Raw genomic sequence first — 23,228 nt, 5'->3', positions numbered from 1 at the left:
TGGTAAAAATTGCAGCAGAAATAAATGATTTTAACATGACACTCTGGCTGCTTGTACACACATCAATCACAGTTCTTATACGTGATATGTTATTGAGAAAGCTACGATTTATGGTTATACATTAGATCTTTTTTATTAATGTTTGAATGTGGTATTTAATCTTGTTGACATGATTACAACTTTTGAGTAAACACTGAGTGTCAGAGTCCCATAATAAGTCAGTGACAAGGATTATAATTAATTGCACATTTATTAATTTGCACATTTATTGACTTTCCCTGCCTACGCTTTGTCGAACGACATCGACTTCTGAACAAACATTGGTCATGGTAGTATAGTAGAGTGTACATTGCAGTTTGCAGGCGATGAAACTTGCGGCTGGTGTTGAACCGGCCAATCTGGTACTGAAGTGGTCGATTTTTTTTAAACGGAGGCTTTCGTATTGGTCTAGTTGACCGTGTGGTCAAGCAATAATACATTTTTTTTGGTCAAGGACCCAAAAATTCTAACGGGACATATTATTAGTCACATATTACTTGGAACATGATATATGTACATGTACATATATTTGTACATGTCTATATATGTACATATATTTGTTACTGTTATTATATATATTTGTTAAAAATGTTACTGGTGGCTATAAAATCCTTTTGTTTACCAATTGAAGTTTCTGAGGTATCTGTGGAACTGACCTTATGGTCTGTGTGTTAGTCTAAGTAGCCTACCTGCTTGAATTGATGGTAAACAGATGGTTTCAAGAGTCACATTCTTCAAAAAACTAAATTTGGGTATCAGAAATAAATACATCCTGGGCGGAGAGCAAAAGTTTTTGTAACAATCTACAAAATATATCCAAATGAGTTTTGTATCTGAAATTCCATTATCATTGGTCTATGTTATCGACATTTCAAACAGTCCGGACTAACTTCTCCAAACATCTAAAGCAAGATCTTGCTCTTTCTGGTAGATAACCATTGGTGTAATGTTCTACCCTTCACATATTAGACTAAACATCACACATCACATCCAGTTTTCATTTTGATCATTCCAGTTTTAGCACTGACAACTTGTGTTCAGTATACTGGGAATAAATCATCTTCACTCAATAACAGTTTGTTACACTTCATAATTTCAACTAAATACTTCTTGGTGCAATCATGTTGTGTTAACTGTGTAGGTGAATGCTCTACAATATTTAAGCTGCTGTAATTGCCAAGAAGGGTTTCAAGGATGACTACAAAATTAATTTTGATATATTAAATTAAAACCGCTACTTTTTAATAGTCCTCAAGTTGTCCTGAGATGCAAACACAAAACTCAATAGGGAGGGGCATGGGGGAGGGGGGAGGGGGAATATAAGACTTTTATGGCTTAAAATGACATTTTTATAATGTTTTACAAATTTGTAAAGGAATAATAGTCTTGAAGGTCATCCAATAATATGCTCTGTTGTTTATACAAAGGGGACAACAACAAAAACTGATTGTTTGCAGTGATAGAGCAATGGATTAACATTAATGTTAAGAACTGCACTGAGGAGCAAATTACGCTAAGCCTTCAAGGAGCATTCTAAGATATTTAAACGGTGAATAATCTTAAAAATGGGAATAGCTATCGAAACATTACCAGCACTCCGACGCTTCCTTTTGTCTTGGACTAAATTATATCGAGACGAAAAAAAATGTGGAGCAGCAGCTTCCCAGCCTATGGAATAAGTTATATAGACCAGCTCAGTATGAATCACAAGCTTCCTTGCTGCTTTCCTGCTTTTTGTCAAAGACAATGAAGAAAATCCCAAGCAAATTTCAAAATTTAATCTATAGTTCTATATCCTTTTGATGTGTCCATTGTCTCATTATGGATTTAAAGGACATAACCTAATATTCTATCTACCAGCTTTTCAGGAAACAAAAGCCAAAAGACTTAAAAGAGAAAAAAAACAAAAAAAAACAGAAGTGCACAATGGTTTCATGGAGTATACAATGAAGCAATATTCAGTGATGACTATTTGCAAAGTTTATATCACCATGGCAACTTGCGAGCACAAAGATTACCAAAATAAAGTAATGAAATATACAAATAAAAAAAAGAGATTTTTGTAGTACAAATAAAAAAAAAGAGTTTTTTGTAGTAAATCAATATTCACAAACTGACATTTTTTTTTTTATTGATTTTGGAAACTTTGTAACCTTTCTATCACATCTACCAATTTTTTGTGTTAACATAGAGTCCCTTTAACATAGAAACTGGCCACTTGAAGAAAAAAACGAGAAAAAAAAACGAGAAAAAAAAAACGAAGAAAAAAACAATACATGCAACCACAGTGATAGCACTCTCTGCATACTCTACACCAGACCAAATGTAATTTGAACTACTAAAGCGAGAAGTACATTTTTCTTCCCTTCACCGGAAAGTTTCTCGGCCAACATAGGTCAAAATTAGGTGCACCCCCTTACAATTAACAACAGTAATTTTTTTCTGACCACAGGACACATTTCGAGTTTGAATTTAAGTTTCATGATTTCAGTAAGAGATAAAAAAAAAAGATTTTAAAAATATTTCAGAATGCTGTTGTCTAATCAACCTGTGAAAAAGAAAATATATGACTTTCCATGTGCAAACAGAGGGTGTATATATAACAAGAAAAAAGCTCTCTTGAGATACGTGGCAATTATAAATGTAGATATGGTCCACATTATTGCTGCATTGTTCTAATATTTCTCAAACTGGCAAGTAAAGCACTGGGAAGGCTGTCAGCCTTAATTTAGTATTCATGTGATGATTAGACTAAATATGCACATATGATTATTTTCTGAATGACTCGGTTTCACACTTATATCAATATTGTTATGTGTTTTCCAAATCTTCAAGTTCCGACTAAATGAGCCAATGAAATGCTCAGTGGGCAGGCAGATGAACCGCCTTGCAAGAAATTATATCAAAACAACTATATAAGAATTTTATGGAAAAATTGGCAAACTTTTGCAAGCATTTGCGGTTAGGTCTTAAACTGGTGTTTAGATAACAACCAGCACGGGAAACGTATTCATAACAGGAAATGAGAAAGAATATCATAATTCACTTTAGTTGGGGGATTGAACTTCTACGATAATAATAGAAACCAAAGTACAAGTTAAAACAATAAATAAACAAATTTTAGACAAAAAACATCAACTATTGCTTGTTAGAACATTGGAGAAGACAACAACAAAAATTCCCTTAACAGCTAAGATGGATTCACTCATTCTATACCTACATAAACAAGAGCATCAATGATGCAGTATCTCAATACTGGAAGTTTTAATTTTGATTCCTAATTTCAAATCTTTGCTCTGTCTCTACAATTATCAATATCAATCATGGTACAACAAATATATAACTTGCATTTTTGCTACTTTGCCACGAATAGTCTCTGCAGGTTACACTTTATCCTGCTAGTCTTGCCTTTAGCGCTCATTGCCTGTTAGTCGAAAGAACGACGTTGCAAGGTTTAGTACTGTCATAGAATATTTAAGAACTTGTTTTTATGTGGTATCCTTCATCTTAGGTCAGTCTCTGTTGGACTTTTTGGTCATATAGTTTGACATCAATGACAACAGCCAAATTAGAAGAGGCGAACAACTCGACCATATTCTTGATGCCTGCCTTGAGAGCTAGGCCTATTGACCTACTGTATGTTACTGTAGACTGTAGTGGTGACTACCATCAAAACTGTGTCCACTTCTAGATATCAAAACAACCCACGTTTTTCCATCTCAATTTTTCGGACACGAAGATTTCATGGATTTATGACTTGGAAAAAATAATGTAAAAGAAGATTACAAGTTTTTATATGCAAGTGATGGGTGGCCTCCTCTTCCCCTAATAGCCACCTCAGTTCCTCTCCATTTTGTTATTTTATTTTAATTCTTTGTACATTTGATGTCAAACATTACAGGTTCAAAAGAAAGCTAAACATACTTCTTATAACCTTATACATCTTATATCCTTATAAATAAAACATAACCTTATACAATTTTTATAGTCTTATCAAAGTTGTGATGCTATGGCCGGCTCCTCTTTTATACGTACCCATCAAACAAACTTACCCTGGTCCTTCCTAGGAAAAGCTGTCTGAACACCAGTACAATGCTAATGTGGCTATCACTGAAAGCCTAATAGGCCTAGGGGCCTAGGCCTATATATATATATATATATTTTTAAATGCACTAGGCCTACAGTAAGTAGCCTTCAGAAATACAAGAATGTGTATACGTAATTATACAAAATACATGAAGGGCAATCAAACAAACTTATCATGGCCCTTGCTCTGAAAAGCTACCTGAACACCAGTACTATCCTTAAATGGATGTTACAAAAACGAAGGCCTAATATAAATTAAATGCACTACGTAGAATTCAGCAGTACAGAATGTAATTAGCATGCAATACACAAACACCTCGCGTACCTAACTACAGAACAGAAAATTGTTCGCGAAGGTAGCCATTTTCGTATATCTAACATGTAGCTGTTATGAGTCATAGCCAATCTGCTACAAAACAGACTTGGGGGCGGGGCTTAATCATCAAAAACGGACCTTTTTACTAAAAGTAGGGGCGGCAGCTCAGTGTTGTTTTAAGAAAGAAAAATCATTTAAACATCAAATAAAGCAAATAAAAGCCATTAAATGTCATATACATGTAGTAAAATTCTTATTAATACCTACCTGTAAACAACAAATGAAAGTTTAAAATTTTAATAAAATATATAATACATAGGACCTTATCTTAGACGATACCACTGTTGAAAGACATTTCTATTCTATTCTCTTTCATAAAACATAAGTTTTGGAGCGTGTGCAAAACAGGTCTGCCAAAGTGTGTTTTCAGTCCAAATTGGCCCGATTTGGACATAAATCGGTGAAAAAGTCACAGAATGAGATACAATTCTGGAATAAAAAATAGTAACTTTTGTTGGTCTATATGATATATTCTTGCTCTGGAAATTCCAGAGAAAAAGAACTTTGTTTGAAGACGCTGAAAAATTTTTAAGAGAAGAGAAAGTACCACTTACTGTTACAATATCTCTATACATGTAATGTATTGAGATAACAATGGTCCCAGTTGGATACTCTGCAAGGTGTGGCCACTAACAATTGTTGCGGTTTTGGAATTCTGTCATCCAATTAGGGCTGCCTGGTCTTTCTTTTAATTACGTGTAAGACCTTGTTTTAATGACAGATATAGTCTACGGATACTATAGGAGAGTAGGCCATCTTACAATGGAGAAAAACTTAGTAAAAACATAGTTGTAGACACATGGTTGCTTTTGTGATATTTGACGGATAGGATAATGCCTACAAACCGAATCTTTCAGAAAACGGCAGTTTTTGCAGCGAGAGAGGTAACTGCAGGCTGTCGTTCCTGCCTTTTAACGGTCCCAGTTGGATTCGAAACATGACTATGTGCCTTGCCTATATATGACAACCATAGCGTGATAACCTAGCACAACTGTGTATCATGTGCAACTCACTGGTCATAGTCCATGACATGTCTATGGCAGTAAACACAACTTGTAGGATGAATAAATTATGCATAAACGGCTATCTTGGCCCTACCATGCAAAAAACCATGTTTTGAAGATTTTATTATTCACATCTGATGCATCTCCTTTTGAGCCATCTATCTCAATGGTTTGTACTTCTATCATCTTTTAAGAGAACAAAAATCTACAATTACATATACACAGTGGGTCCTCCCCAATCACTCCCCCCCCCATCCCTCCTCCCCCATCCCTTTCATTATCCACGCATAACAGGGGGAGGAGGATAACTACGAGAAACAGCCCTTTCCAAAAAAAAAAATTGCATATGACCAAAGTTTACTAGAGGTTTCATGAAAATAACAAATATTAGCACATAATACCACAATTGACTCATTCCTTCCTCATTGTCTTTGCGCAATAACGATATATAAATTGGTTTTAGGGGATATTACATCGAACGAGTGGCGATTCTACAAGCAAAATGTACTGAGGCTCAAACACAACTGGTATACTTTCCTATTCGTAAAAAGGCAATCTAAATGTCAAATTACCACCTTCAAAGCTCTCTCAACATGAACAGTTCGTGTTGAAATCTTGGGAAATGAAAACCCACTGTTTGGGAGGGGCAGGGTGCTTGTCATTGGTTGTCTATCATATTACGGAAGGATGACGTTTGGGAAAAGTCTACTTGACTGAATTTTCTTTAAAATTTCAAAAGTGTCATTTAGTTGGCACAAAGTTGTTATATTATTGAAATATTCTTCACATCATTATCAATTATTGCATTCCTTTACTGCATGAGAAGTCAAACAACTTTTATATCTGAAAATTCATTTTCGAATGGTCTTGTTTCCTGACCGTAAGTCGATCACCGTAAAAATTCACCTTTCATACGATTAGCAGCGTATTAAAAGCGATCAGACGTAAACTGTTTATTTGGGAATTGGGAGCTGAATACCTTTACATACAAGATTGACTTTGATTGGGAGACAAAGTGATAAACTATTGAATCGCATCATCAGGCAGGGATTCGATCCTTCCTCACCGGGAAGGTTTGATAGATCAGATGACTCTGGATGAGGAGGGCATTACACTTGATATGAAGCAGAAGAAAGTCACTTCTTCGAAACAGATTGATACTAAAATCCGAGCAAGAATGCAATTCTATAGCTTGTATGGTGAATATTAGATAATAGTACTAATCACATACTAATAGCATTTCAAATCGTCTTTTATGATTTGAAACGAAACTTGAATAGACTAATTCCTCCTCCTTCGTCCTTTACGGTACAGATCATCAGCTAATGAGTATTAAAATCTAATCATATACAAATTTATTGGATTTATTTAAACTACAAAACACGAAGTAATGGCATGACGATGATAAGTCTATGTGGCTGAGTCACGATTTGTAATGATTTATAATATATATATATATATATATATATATATATAAATTAGGTAAGTGATTGGAAGTAAAACAGCCAATGTTTGGTTTTTGCAGAGCTTTCGAGCAAAACTAGCTCTTCTTCAGTGCATGATCACCGAAAGTATATATATATATATATATACATATTACTATATTTCTATATATGTATACACATATATCTATATTTCTATATAAATCTAATCACTTAATCACATCCAACTTATTGGGTTTACTTCTTCAGCCACACTTTGCAAACAGAAGGGTATGGTATGATGCTGATATCGTATGTCATAATGATATATAAAACCCAGTGACAAACATGGGAATGTGAGCAGTATGAACTGTGCAGCTGCAATACAGTTGATAAATTGTACAGGAACATGCAAAAGTTATCCTTATACTAGACAAATTTGTACTGGTCACCTTATTGATCGATTTGGTAGAAAATTGGGATTAATAAGTCTACAGACTAATTAAATGTCTGCTTAGTCTATTGTCACTATTCTCCATAGAATAGAGAAAGGCACGGACCACTCATCAAACGAGAAAAGAAAAATTAATAATGAATGATCACTAACACTATCTCTATAGTCTATTCAGTAGTTGGTGTGTTTACATTATAGACGATATCCATTCAACTTGTGCCACGGGGTTGCGTGGTATTTCGAACGCTGAAAAGTCTCACCTTTCTATATCCTCATAGTTACCTAGCAACCACCTCATCCTCATCCTCCTCTCCTCTGGACTGTGACTCCAAAAACCATCATCTGCACATATCCTTGAAATATCATTTCCATGACAACCAAAGCATTCCAAAGGATAATTATTATGATTTCAATCATAACATCGCTGGACAACCTTGATGACCATTAATGGCTTTGGGTTTTTTGCAAAATACTATAAGGCCTTTGATTATCTTGACTATTTCATCTTTAGGAGTTTTACCTCCAACGTTGTTCACTGCAATTAAACCAGTAGCAGACGCATCAGGGTGATGATGTGCAATGAACTCGAGGACTTATCAAACAAGTCCATGCACGTTGTAAATTTGCTCTCGTCATCAATATCTGGCCATATGTTTATATACCAAACCTATCAAATTGATGTATTATAATTTTTTCCACGAAGCTGCAACAAAGCACTGGTGCAATAAGATCTTCTGTACTATAAAAGACTTTGGGTTGCATCTTACAAACTTAATACAGTGACTGCAAAAGTTGCTAGTGCCAAGAGGACACAATGACAGAACAGCAAGCAGTTGGACATGTTTCATTCTATTTCTCAAGTGCATTAATTTATGCAGGTACAGGTTATACGCTTAGTAATGTCCGCCACGTCCACAGGCGTTTTAAACCCCGGACGTATAACGGTTATATTCACAATTTTAACGCCTCCAATTCTTTACACCCAAGGTCATGTTAGGCTATGCGCATAGATAGTCCGCAGTGAATGTTTAGTATGCATATGTACTTCCCAGGATAGATGTGTGTCAGCCTGGGGCACCGGTATGTAACCCTGAGGTCCCCGGATCGTTAAATCGGTTACTCTGAGATACAGCATGAATGCTGGGAAGACGACAAGCCGGACAATTCCTAACACTGGCATTAAAACTATGAATTTTACAAACTCCTAATTCCATAGGAGGACAATGACTCGTAACTTTTAAAGGGACTCTGTGACAAGATGAATGACTTATTCACGCAATAAACTATCTGTACATATTTGTGATGCATGAACAGATACTATACATGTTTGTTTCTATTATGTTCATGCTAGTAAAGGGTGTAGGATAAACAGAGGTATTGAAAGCTGGAGGTCACCAAGTCACTCGCCGAGGCCACTGCATTTTTTGAAACACCAAAGAACGGAATTCTAGCGTATTTATTTACAGAGGGCTTTGCCTGCTCCCAACACATGGACAACAAAAAGAAATAATACTTATTATTCAAGGCTATTTTTAAGCATTCCATAATAAACACACAACCGACAGGATAACGAACTCGACGATCCTCTAAATCAACCGTTCATCGCATAATGGTGGTTGTGCCCCTGATAGGGATCAATAAATTTGCTCGCGGATGAGTGAGTAATAATTTGAATATGACACCCTAGTAAAAAGACGATGGTATACACAGTCATCAAGGAACTTTGCAGCACTGGTAAGCCAATGAAAGGCCATCTAAATCAGTTTTACGTTGGATAGACTCGCCAAAAATGCCGCAGACTTAAAAAGACCCCATTTGACATGCTTTTTCAGATACCAAATTAGCTGCCAGCAAATTCAGTATTTCCTTCCATATCTTCCAGAAATAAGCACTGGTGCGATTTTAAAGAAAAGTTTACCACAGGTCATACTGATACGTCCTGCTTCATACATCAGAACTTATCAAGCAAAACTGAAATGCACACTTTAAGTGTGAAGTTTATGAAGCCCTCATCGCTGCAAGATCGTCGCAGGATAATGGCACGCAGAAATGATGGGACCGTGCGGGCAAGCCGCTTCTTGTGGCGTGATTGCAATCAGCGCTGAGGAGTTTCAAGTGAAGAATATTCATATATATCTCTCTGCACAGAGTTGGGAGTATTCAACTTGAGAATGTGCACTCCAGTATGACCTCAGTATGACCTCATTCTGCACCGACGAGAGTAGCAAATGGAGCAAACAATGGAGCAAACAACGGAGCAAACACAGGAGCAAACAGTCTACGCATGTCCGTGTGCGCTGATCCCTTACGCAGATGGAGACATCCAGTTCATGCATACTCACCGCTCTCTGTGACATTCAAAAAGGATGTCAGATAAATGCCCCCGAGGTGGTTCGAGGCGAAGCACTGGTACAGCCCTGTGTCTGTTGGATTGAGATTGTAGACCCAGAGCCAAGACGAAAATTTCTGGCTAAACCTTCCGCCCAACCTCAGCCGTTTACCGTCCCTGTACCAGACCACGTTCGGCGTGGGGACTCCCTCGGCTGTGCATTTGAAGGCGACTGTGACGCCCTCCGCCTTCTCCATCGTATCTTCGGGGACTTTGACAAAAGTGGGCGGAGCTACAGAAGAAATGATTCAAACAAAAATAATATAAATAAATCATACTTTTAATAAGGGATGGAGAGTCTTCAGCAAGGTTATTTACAGCAAAAGAACCTGAAATATTCTTGTGTTCATACTTTATGGTCTAGAGAGTCACATCATCCTTGTAAACATTATGCTACTTGCTCCCGTCGTAGAAATTTTCGTTTTTTACTCGGATGTATCATGGTTATGCATAAAGCTTATCGATAGAGCACGTATGATGTACATGAGACTGTGTTTAAGAATTGTCTTGGAGTCTCGCCAAGACCTTTTTTGCATGAAGCAGAATTTGTCTTTGTGCCAAACTTATGTTGTATACAGCTGTAAGGAAAGTTAAGGATTGTTTTACAGTGCCTAGGGAGAGAATTGGATGTGGAAGTTGTTTTACAAAGGAAAAAGGAGAGAGAGAATGTACAGATGTTGTCACATGGAGAATATTTGAGTAAATTCTTAACTACTTCACGGTATAGATGAGACGAAGGTCTACTGGCTCATCGTGAACGTTTCGACTTGATTACTGTTTAAAACTTTGTAATCACCATATCGGAAAAGAATACGCCATTTAACGGACAACATCTTAATTTGCATAGCTACCACAATAAACGGTCAAGTACCATCTGGCAATATATAAACAGAAAATGGCAAATGATAGCAAAATTGATCGAACAACCATATACACTAACTAGCAGATTTTCACTTTTATCATCATCACAGTTTATAGGCTTCATTGCAAGGATATGTCGGATAGAAAGTGCATTTCCATGCACAGAGGGATTCACTTCCTGCGCATTTATATCCTCCACAAAGAAGAACATTCCATATCAGGGATGTGGGAAAATTTGGTGAGATTTTTTCAACAAACATATGAATATTAAATAGCAATTAGCAACTGTTAATTATATGAAAAGCAATTTGTAATTCTTTAAAGGTTTTTACACTTTTGTCATAACTCGAAAAAGTGATGGCTTTAAAGAATTCCATTGTCTATGGAACATCCATTCTGCTATAAAATCTGTCGCAATTAGCTGTCTTAATATCCAAGAAAACGCCCGCAAAGGTTATACACAAATTTAACGATTTTGATATCGTGGAAAGGTGTCTTAAAATGTAAGGAAAATGGTCTGTGTAGTTTTTGCACAAATTAAACGATTTTGATTGTGGATGGAACCATTAAACCGATAGCAATTGATCCAGAGTATGTCAATGCGTTGATATAGATATCTATATATATATATATATATATATATCTATATATATACAGGTAAGCCTCCCCCCCCCCCTTGCGTGTTGAAGTACTGTTGTATAATAAATGCTAGCATGTACACAACAATTAATTAAGCAAGGACGTAGCCTCGACTGAAGAGGAAAAAGCCTTATGTGTATTTATTTGCTAATCTACTCTGTGTCCCAGAGGTTGGTTGAGGTGTGCTGGGGACGTATTGCCGGTGCTGGTAGTTGAGGAAGAGCGTTTAAATCCAGGAAAGAAACAGGCAGAATGAAATAAAGTGGGTTCTTCCTCAACAGGAAACAAGAATGAAACTTGCAAGAAGATACCCAAATTACTGTGGATTAAAACCTAGCGAATGTTGACATCATATATTGTACATGACATGCAGAGCCAACAGGCAAGTATCCACCCAACGACACATAGTTGAAAGCAACATTACAAAAAGCCTATTAGGGCTATGCAAAAAAAAATACTCTAAGTAGTAGTTTAAAGCAATATATTAACAAACATCATTCTCACAGGATTTCTTTCTTCTAAGAAAAATTAAAGTGAGGGAAAGGATTGAGGGGAGACGAAGAGGAAGAAATCCATGAACTTAATCCTATCCAATCCTCTGTACCCATTTTGAAATGCATGGGTGGGGGGGGGGTGGGGGGAACAGAACCATAATTAGCATCACACCCCTTTCGATGCCCTGCCACATTGTGACATTGGCAAAATTTAGTCTATGACAAATATTTGCAATTTATTTTCCCAACAACTTTACCAAGAAGAAAGTAAGAAATTAAAATTAGCTATGAACTGACACACTCAGAATAAGTACCTAACTTTAAAGAAAGTGGGCTGTTAGTATTAATGGTCCAAGAGACCTTAAACAAACTATGAGACACAAAACCCAACCAGCCTCTTAAGAACATATCTTAGTCAAATGTAAATTCTTAAATCTGTGATGTCATAGTGCCACTAGGATTTGAAACCTTTCTTGTTTCACTCTTACTTTTGCTTTTCAACCCATATTTTCAAGATCAAAACTATTGAAATTAACAAACCAAATTAATGCCATTGGTCAGTTTCCATTAGCTTCCATTATTGCAGATTCAGTATTTGCAAAACCCATCTCCATTTTACAGAAAATAAACAAACACCATGGAAAAAAACAAAAACGTGAAGCACATGTGAAGCTGGATGATGTCATCAAGTTTAGACTTGATCAAGTCTTCTACCTTGTACGTGAAGGAACGTTTAAATGTGTGATATGATCTCCAAACGGAATAAGATTTCTCTTAGCTGTTTGGGGAAGTTAACTGTTCATGGCAGTAATCTCTATCATAGACCGCTGACGGGGCGGTCTGGTTTCTGTACCAAAAGTGAACTTGAAACAAACAAAGTGTGATGTCATAGATGTACGACTACAAACGATATGTTCAGTGTTTCTTTAAACTCTGAATTCAGTTTGTCTACAATTAAAAGTAGACCTATCAGAATATTCACATATTTTGTTATAGCCACCTCTAGTGGAAGTCGTTGGAACTGTACCCTATCCAAGATAAAAAAAAAAAATTGGCTGAAAAGTACAAGGAGAAGCTGCTTGCTTTATGGTCATGTTTAGTACAAAACCTATGAACTTCAAATGAACTTAATTTCTAAATCACCATATATATATAGGAATTGACAGAAACTATCACCAGGATTCTTAGATTACAATCCACTACTACAGTACCAGCCAAACATAAATTTATCGTGTTAGATATTAATTTACAAACTGCCTTCTTGCTTTATTTGCCACCGCCTATCTCATAATTTTCTTGGACCATCAAATGATAGAAAAAAAAGTTCTCAAATCCTATTCGTAGTCCATCAAAATTGCACTGGGCATATGATAAAAGTGCCTTGCATCAAACATTTGGCAAGAAATCAACATTCAAAATCTTTGGGACATTTCAGGGAATTTTTCTGTATCGGCTTTTAACTTAATACTTCCTGCAGTATAGGATTTTTTAAAGGGTGCCCTCGGTACAAAAAAAAAAAGGTTTTTTAATGTTGATATGTTGCAGATTGTCAGAAAATTCTTATATTTCTTTGATGATTCTTCAAGTTTTGAGAAATGACACTTTAAATGGCAGAGGCTCATCAATGAAAGTGGCTGGACCACTTAGTCTAGACACATAGACCAAATAAGGGTCAGTTCCTCCTGGTGCATTAAAGCTTTGAAGGAAAATTATCCCCTGGATTGACTTGCTGCAAACTCATCAAACTGCTCTGCTCTGCTCTGCAAACTCATCAAGAATGCCAAGTGGTACCAGACTTGAGACTTACTAAAATGTATTTCCTTTTCGTTTGCTTGGACCATGGACATATCTCAGGACTAAAATTCTGCCTGACTTCATCGTTTATAAAACAAGTGTATAGACACTACATAGATCTGGTCAGACCTTTTCTGAGTGTAAACGCATTCATGTACATGTACCATGGTCCTGCAGATGTTTTTATTTATTCAAACAAAACAGAATTAATATATACAAACAAACAAACAAACAAACCTTCAATGGTGAGCCTGACATGTAGTTTCTTTGTTATCAAGGAGTTACTGTCAATCGAGGTGCAAACGTACGTCCCATTGTCACTGACTGATGCATTCTTGATAAGTAGGTTCCCTTTACCCAGTCTCACACCGCGGCCCCCTGGTACGTCTTCTGTACCTGCGAGAGAAAGAACGAGACAATGCACATGATTTAGAGAACTCTGTCCCTCGGTAGAAGTCATAAAAAAGATAATTTTTTAAGAAAAGTCATGGAAGATATGAGCCCGGGCACAAAAACCAAACGACCAGATCCACTCTCTACCCCAGTCCCCTTTAATACTTGAGATTGCATGTAACCATATATGCTTATGATGAGTACCTTGGAAGAAGGGAATAGATAAATATTACAAATTATCTTACTTTTTCAACCCAATGAGTTACAAAACTACACATATATGGAGTGCCTGTAAAATATTAAACCTGCAACACATGCCACTTATTAATACTGTTAATTAAATCGTTACACTTTCAATCTTCAAATGAGTGAATATGTACTAAATTATGATACAATTTCTCCATGAATTACAACTCATATACAATAATAATTTATTCCATTTTAGAAATCCTCAATTCAGTACTATAGTTGTCAACAATTATCACATCAATCACATTACAGTGCCAGATCCGACCATAAATACTATTGCCTGGACACATGTTTCGATCTTTGATGACTATTTGGTTTTCTTTGTTTATCGTCAACCATGGCTGTGTTCATATTTCATAAACGTTCAGAAATAGCTAACGTCTTAGCAAACTGTGGTGTACTTCATGGTTTCATACTGCTGGTGACATGTATTAATGGTACCATGTCAATACAAAGAAAAAGATGATGAAGGGTGTCGGGGATAGGTGTTTACAATCGGACTTTCACCGACTGATCTCATACTAACCAATTGCACGATCATTATCTATATGAATACATGCATGGTACAAAGAAAATGTGATATTATATCTAAAGGGGAGGCACAACTTTAAAATTACTTAAATAGCAATGATTATCCTGACCATATGTATATAGAAGAAAGTGTAAACTTCAACAAATCTTGTTGAAAGATTTCCTGGAAGGAACGAAATTACCATGAAATACAATTGACTAAGTCTGTGGATCGATTGAGCCATTCACAAACTCAATAATATCGTATCGCGCGTACAGACACAGAACCTGGATCACATATAGTCTAATCATGGGCAATATTCCCATAACGTTAAACCATAACTTGGCTTCCATTTAAAGTAACAAAACAGATATACATGGGCATGCATATGAATTCTATCCTACAACCCCTCCAATGCAGTCAAAACAATGCATCTTTGGAGGAAATCACAAAAGAAATACTATAACATTCTAGTTTTACACATATGGGGGAAGAAAAGACATGCTTAGATGAAGATCCTTCTTGTTAAAATATGACAATTTGAAACTGTTTCCAGCTTTCACAAGAATATACTCGAATGAGTGCATTCCTTCAAGCAGCATGAAAGAACCCCATACTTGGTTCTAGACTCCTCTTGTGAACCGGGCTGGACAAACCAAATGTCCAGGCCTGTTAAAATTTAGAACACGAATAACTCCAAAATTAATGACCACAGGTCGCTCTTGCCTTCTGATACCAGTGCACATTTACAACATAACAGAAGAGAAACAATTCTTTAACTCATTTTATCATTTAAGTATAATATCTTCTTTATAGCATTTTACAGTTTGGGTTCAAAAAGAGCTGTGAGCCAGCCAATTGGTGGTCAATAAGGTAAACCAGGCAAATTGCAACATTAGACATAGAAAATAAAACATAAAGTCACTTTTCAAGTTTCAACAAACTGTTTCTCAAACATTACAACTGCTGCTAATTTTTCTTCTCTGATACTTTAACATCTTCAAAACTATTTTGTCTGAAAACATTTCTAAACGTGGAGAACACATCGCTTGATATGACATGTAATGTACGTCTCATCACAGATTGTGACGATTTTATCAGGCCCCTCCTACCCACCCCTTTCTGTTTGAATTCTGGACAAATCCATTTAATTCACGCACCCAAATTCCGCACAACACTGCCGGTCGTGTTTTCGTAATATAATTGGAAATACGCCAACCGTACGCGCAAGGTTGCTAAATAATGTCACTCAGTGGCTGGCCATGTTCCAATTTCTCCTCTCATTTTCTGTGACATTAACTTTATTGCCATCATCTGAATGCGGCGGAAGAATTATTCGCAGTTGATGGCTAGCTCTTATACATACGGAGGTTGATGTTACATACGGCTCTCTGGTTGTATGTTGAAGGCATCGCTTGATATAACTATAAGCTATGTAGGCGAGCAGCCCATTCAGAGACTTTCTGTTTTGTAATAGCTGGATGCCAGCCTCGTGAGTGATTTCAAAACGATGGGCTCTGACTGCCGATGTTTGCCGTCCTAACAGAGTTAACAAGCTCACTATAATGGTACAGCTTCCATTAGAGTGATGAGCTTGCTTTAAAGAGATCGATACTTTCGTCGCCAGGATTTGACAGGGTGAAAGGGCTCCTAGGGTCGGCCATGAGATTGATATCTGGACATAAAATACCGATACAGTGCATCTATCTCACCACTGGCAGTGTGAACTATCTAAATGGGACTTAAGGAATTTTCCCCTCACGTAGTTCTGCTGCACCATCAAGGCTTGGAAGTAGTATAGTAGGAACTTGCTGCAAAAATGTTTTCATAACCCACCATGGCTTTTGACTGACCATAACATGCATGCAAACCACTTTCCAGATAGTATGCCAAGTTTTGGCAAACACTTTTCAGCAGCATATCCTCAAGAGATCAAAAATTTGTCAAAAATGAGTACTTTGAAAGTACTCATTTTTGACTACTTTCGTTATGTCATATAACTTTTCCACATTCGCAGCTTGAAGATTACACAGGTTTTACTGCTTCGCTCAACCTCAAAAATCAGTCTGCAACAGCTTCACAGAAATGTTAGCCAGTTGTTTATAATCCTACCTTTGTGTAACACAAACATTTGGGTATATTTTCACTCCCAATATACAGTTACAGGAGATCTGACAGTTAAAAATACACCAATGTGTTTTAGTCATATTTTATGAATTTTCAGTGACTCTTTGACCTCAAGGTACAGTACTGTTGTTATTATAAGGAAGGAGGAGTAAGTCCCAGGAGTCTCAGGATATAAGAAGCCTAAATACTACTAGAGATCTTTGTCTCCAAGGCATTATGTTGGAGAGACCCAGGTGCAGGAAAGACTCAGACAAAAACAAATAGAAATATTTCCACTATTCATCATTATTTTGCTACATGAAGTACAGAGAAATCAATCAGGACTGAAGTTGACATGCCTGTTCTTGGTACAGTTGTGTAAGTTTTTGCTTTTGATCAATGAATGCACACATGCACAATGAATGCACAATGAATGCATAATGAATGCACACATACAGTCAAACAGCCGACTTTATAAAGTAGTTGCTCTCCTTGGAAATAAAAAAGTAGTTAAAGACATTGACTTTTAATTGCCTCAAATAAATGTGAAAAGTTTTTGCTACCCTACTTGTGTATTCCATAATTTTCATGCCTAGCAACCTACATCATTATCATCATTATCTCCATGAGTCATCCAATGTGTCCTCCATTTTGTTGTCAGAGCAGTGGCCACCCTAATTGTTGCCTTGACATTGTTATACATAGTGTTGTATATTACATCACCACATTCCAGAAGCTAAAATGCACTTGATTGTAAGGTTGAAAAGGCTTTTTGTTTTAAAATAAAAGACAACAACAACAAACAAAATTTCTAAATGACATATATTCAGATCACCACAGGGAGCCACCAACTGTTGCAATTATTTATAACTACAACAAGAATGATTCATAGAGGTAGAGTGTAAAAATCCTCTGTATGTATTTTAGATCCTCCTGCAAGCAGGAACTCGCGAATAAGCCTCATTGGTTTATCAAAGCAGACCGAAGTCCGTCTCACACATACATATTTAACGTCCATGATTATGAATTGTTAATTGTCAACAACTCTCTAACTGGACGACATACATTAATCTGGGAGTGACTCGAACTGGGGACCTTATGATTGGAAGGCGCCGGCGTTAACCACTGAGCTAACACTCCTTAAATACTAGCTAACACTCTGTAGCCACCAAAACCTATGTCAGCTGAATAGATACAGGTCTCTACCAGCTGAGAAGATTTAGGCAATGAAGTATATTTTTTGCAGGTAAGTTTTTTAAATGTTATGCTTTGACACAATTTTGACATACATTTTCATTGTCTGAATTCAAACTTGTACTTTGTAGTCCAAAGAAAAACGAGAGCAACGACACAACTCCAAAGTTCCCGAGAGAGAATTTGAGACGATATTTCAATTGACAAATTTATTTTTGTTAAGTTCAGAAAAGGGATATAATCTAAGCTATGACAATGATCTAAAGGCAAACAAGTCTGATATCATAGCAGGGAGTAATTTATTCCTGTAATCGATCGCATTGCAAAGTGCTGTGCAAAATGGATAAATTGCTATATATACAAATGCAGAGATGTGTAGCAGTGTTTTTGTAATATCGTAGAACCGTAGTATTTATTAGAGACAAAAATTCAGTCTTCCAAACTACTACACGTAATCCGGGTAAAACTATTCCCTGAATAGATGCACGTACTACACAGAAATTGTTTTGGTTTTTGTTTAAATTTTTGAATTGACTTTTCTGAATATGAATATGCATCAGAAAAGGAATCCACTGATGTTCATTGGTACAATCCCTACATTATTATAAAACATACAAAGTTCAAATAAACATATCTCAAAAAGGGCAGGCCATACAGCAACTGCATTGATTGATCGGATTAAATTTGAGCTTTTACAATTTAGACATATCAAATCACCTACTGAAATGCAATGTATTACTTAATATATAATTAATTGATGTATAATTCAAACATGTATTACTTAATATACTACTAATTACCCAGCATCCTGGTATCTTTTTAAACAGGTAACTTGCCATTGTATCCACTTCTGCACTGATTCCAAAATGCACTTAAAAACCTTAATTCCCCCTCCCCCTCCCCCTCCCAACCACCTACACATCCCCATTTTGTCACCCAATATCAACTTTTCATTCTCAAACAATTGACACCTTCTGTGAACCTCCCTTCACATATTACTTTCAATTTACACTGAACATGCTAAGTACCACCTTTACTATCATACCTAGGCTTTGAAAGTACTGTTACCATAGAAACGAGAAGAACCTTCCTGACAGCAATAATAATTATTTCTGTACATAACTAAAACCATCCAGATTATGACATTGGCATTGTCATTGTCTTTTCTCTTCCATTTTTTTCCATTTGTTTCCTGATCTACTCTGATTTTTCTGAATTTTGTTTATTTACCTTTTTTTTCTACCGCATTGATTGCTATTTCGAGTCTGATTGATTTGTAATTATGTATTCTGATATTTTGACCCCACCCAACTTAACATCAAAAACTCAAACACTTCAGGCAACCGTGCAAGTACTTGTCATATATTTATTAAACACCTTAAAGGGTCATGGTGAATAAAATGGACAGATAAGTAACATGCAGATTTAATACCAAGTTTGGGTTAAATATTAAACAGTTTGAAATGATATAAATGGCTAACTACTGCGCAAACTGTTTTATGTATCAAGCCAATCGGCTATCACCGTTGCTATCCCTGGCTATCCCTCGATCTGATCGGTTCAACTTATGATGCTTAATATCTCTTTAACTAATGAAGACTTCCCTGGATCCCTGACTTACCTCACAGTGTTCATCTCTTTCATGCTTAACATAATGAAGGGCATGCATAAAAAGAAATGTCCTGGTTGAACATTAAAAGGATTGTCTGGTGGCCCAAAGAAGTTACCTTAAAAAATGTTAAATTATTTTCCAAACAAGTTGTCAAAGTATGAGAACGCTAATGTTGCGTTTGACAGAGAAACAATTTTTTTAATCGTTAAGGATAGACATTTCAAATATGATTTGAACAGTACAGAACGTGACGTCAGCTATGCTAATGCAGATTGCGACATAACCCACCCTCCGTACTGTACCTATACGGTAATCACAACAAAAACCTTGCTTGTATACAGATTAATTTCTTCCTTAATTTTCGGTGAAATTTCTTAGAAATTAGATATGTTTTCAAAAACTCCTTAAGCCACCATATATGTCGTAGATTGGTGGTTTCGTGGTCTTTGTGTAACACAAGATAAATTTTAACAGCAGATTCTTTGTTGTCTATACATGGCGCTATCCAGCTCCAACGCGAAGAATGTCCGCATGTAGGCTACTCTAACGTTTACCATCGGACAGTTCTGTGAAGCCTAAGCTTCTCAGTGCTACATTCTGCTCTGACATCGATTCCGATAAATTTCTTCCTTAATTTTCGGTGAAAATTCTTATATATTAGATATGATTTAAAAAAAACTCCTTAAGCTGCCATATATGTAGTAGATCGGTGGTTTCGTGGTCTTTGCGTAACACAAGATAAGTTTTAACAGCAGACTCTTCGTTGTTTATACATCGCGCTATCCAGCTCCAACGCGAACAATGTTCGTGTGTAGGCTACTCCAACGTTTACAATCGGACAGTTCTGCGAGGCCTAAGCTTCTCGGTGCTACATTCTGCTCTGACATCGATTCCGCCAAGTTTCATCTTTCGGTGTTACGAATACTTTTCAAGTTTCCTTTTACTGTTAATTTGATCTGTGAATTTTATGTCAGCGATTTCGAAGAACAGTTTATGAACTGTGGTTTGAAGTGTCAGAGTATATTATGTGCAACGCTATACGTACAGTATACCAACTGGGCATGGTAGGCTGTAACGTTCGCGATAGGTACGTTATAAGTAATAGGCGGTCACCTGTGCGTATACAAACGTGAGAGTGTATTTGTTGCGGAAATGGGAGTGCTATCTTCAAGTCGCCTGTTTTGCCTATTTGCCAGCACTACGTCAATCACCATATTGATGCGTTCGAACAAACAGTACTTTTGGTGAGAAACTGGTGAATTTGAAAACCAGACTTCTACAAGAAGAAAACGTCGAATGGGGACAATTTTTACATGGTTAGAAAGAGAAAAATAATAACTACAAGGACAATGTATCAAAATCTTCCACCAGACAATTCCTTTAAGCCCCTGAATAAAATTCCAACTTGCTTCTGATTACAAATCAATTTGGTATAACTGCCAATAAGAATATGTGTGGTAAATGTCAGTGTGGGAAATGTCAATATGTAAATATTAGCTGATATAGCTGTTATCAAAAGACTTCAGTATGTATTAAAAAACAGTCTTCTTTAAAGCGGTTTTCTTTTAGGAGCTGTTCCAGGTATTTACAAAGTTTTATTCCTTTTCGATACTGAGATCTCTGTAACAACGAAATTCATGAATTTAAAATTGTACGAGTCCAAGTTTTAATTTCTAATAAAGAAGAAAAGGCACGGTTTATATAAAATGCCAGTTTTCATGTTATAGCATATTTTCTTATGTCTCCTTGTTGCGTGTGCCCCTTTTCTTACCTGCAATTCTAAAGGTTTTAACATTTCAAAAACAAATAGACATGCTCCTTACTAATTAATGTATGCTCCAACCCATGAAAATTATCCCTTAAAAATGTTGTACTGCATATATGTGTGTGTGTATCGATATATATAGAGATATATATTAGTACTGTGGAAATGACTTATGTTTAACATCTGCATCTAACTCTATTGTCCATTAAATGTTCGCTGGGCTATAGCTCTATACTCAGTCATGTTGGCTCTCCCATACCCATGCTGACAGTCCTTTATTTTCACATGTTTGTAAATCAAAGCAGGATTCTAAATGTGTATTCATGCACTGGCCTCTATGAGATAATTGTGTCATAGTAGCTGTGCATAGTAGTACTGTAGAACTGAGCGATCACTGTCTTGCTGCTTCTGCCATGCAGAGTTGAGGGTACACATACTAATAGAGATCGACACTAACAAGCTGCTAGGGGCGTGCAATGGGCTATTTTACAAGAAGTCTACGTGTTCACTTGTACAATATAGATCCATTTCTGTACCGAGGGTGGGGTGGGGACAAAGGCGTTAAGTTGTCCACAGGTGGGATGGCCCATCAACGTCTTTGAGAAAATTTGGTAAAATGGAGGGTATGGTAGAAGATGCAAAATGGTTCCATATTTTGCAATTGTTGAAACAATGTTAAGATTTTTTTTCTGTATAGGTTAATTGTACCAAACAAGTATTTTATATAATTAATGCACTGTACACTAGTTTGTTTTTTTCTTTTGGAAGGGGGGGGAGGGGAGATGGATTTGATCCCCAAAATATGAAAGTTTGACACTCTTTTTGTCAATTAATGATCCTGTTTCTGTTTATGAAATAAATCATGCAATGTTGCAATGATTTTGTTGTGATGTATAAACAATACACACACGAGCAGCTAGGGGTTTTCAATAGATGGCCAGCGGGCCAAAATAAGCCCAGCAAAATACTTCACTCTTTGTTCCCTTAAGAAATGGGTCCGCATGTTCTTGCACTTATCCGGTATATGAAGGACCCTAAGCATGCCAATGAGGGCCGTGCAAGCACCGTACCTCACATTGCTCCGACTGCGTACATTTTGCTTCTTCTCTGGCCTTCCTAAAAATTAACTGCAGCAGGGTGTTTTGTAGTTTTCTGCCATAAATTTTTCCATCAGGGCCTAAGAATCACGGTACATGTTGATAATCAAATCTTTTACCGACAGTCAATACAATATAGGCAACTCCTGAGTTCCAGTTTGTATAGGGATCGAACGTGACGGTTTGTTCGAAGCTCTGAATATATGTATTTTTACAAATTGTATTACTGGCCTTTATACCAACCAGTACAATCTTAGCAGATTTTGTGATTGGTAGACAGACAGGGCATTTGTGGCCGACCCAGTCTTAATGTTGCATGAAACTTAACAATAAAGCTATAATAGTAAAAAGTTGCTTTTTAACGGTCAACAGATGTCGGCAAATTATTCTCATGGTGAAACATAAAGAAGCTGAAGAAGCGATTATTAGGTATTCCAAGACAGCTCTTTCGATAGTTTACCAAGAAACTTTTATTCTTTCAATTAACTTGATAAAAACTTGGTTTGTTTCTCCATGGGAAGGGATTTGATATTGATGTTACCACACAAGTGTACTTGGAGGTGCCTACACCCTGCACACACACTTAAAATGGGGGGGGGGAGGCATGCAAATGCCTAACAAAATGGTACCTAGCTGTGTACACGACCATGATGGTAGGGGATACCATCAACCTGGTGCAAAAGCTAGTCTATTAATACTCACATGCAATATGCAAATCTGAACTTTGGACAATTCTGCCTGTCA

General features: G+C 36.6%; 1 protein-coding gene across 2 annotated transcripts in view; it reads right to left on the bottom strand.

The window, feature by feature from the left end:
* The window catches only part of LOC139966738 (protogenin-like), a 131,421-nt gene that overhangs the window by 30,441 nt on the left and 77,752 nt on the right, over nt 1-23,228 (bottom strand). For both annotated transcript variants that reach the window (XM_071970058.1, XM_071970057.1), the window contains exons 5-6: nt 13,795-13,953; nt 9,723-10,001 (exon numbers count right to left, since the gene is read on the bottom strand). In XM_071970058.1, coding sequence (XP_071826159.1) covers nt 9,723-10,001; nt 13,795-13,953 — 438 coding nt within the window. The remainder of the gene's footprint in view (nt 1-9,722; nt 10,002-13,794; nt 13,954-23,228) is intronic.

Source organism: Apostichopus japonicus, chromosome 4, assembly GCF_037975245.1.
Source record: "Apostichopus japonicus isolate 1M-3 chromosome 4, ASM3797524v1, whole genome shotgun sequence".
Lineage (NCBI taxonomy): Eukaryota > Metazoa > Echinodermata > Holothuroidea > Aspidochirotida > Stichopodidae > Apostichopus > Apostichopus japonicus.
Note: the sequence above shows the minus strand (reverse complement) of the source record. Positions and strands in the feature narration are given on the sequence as shown.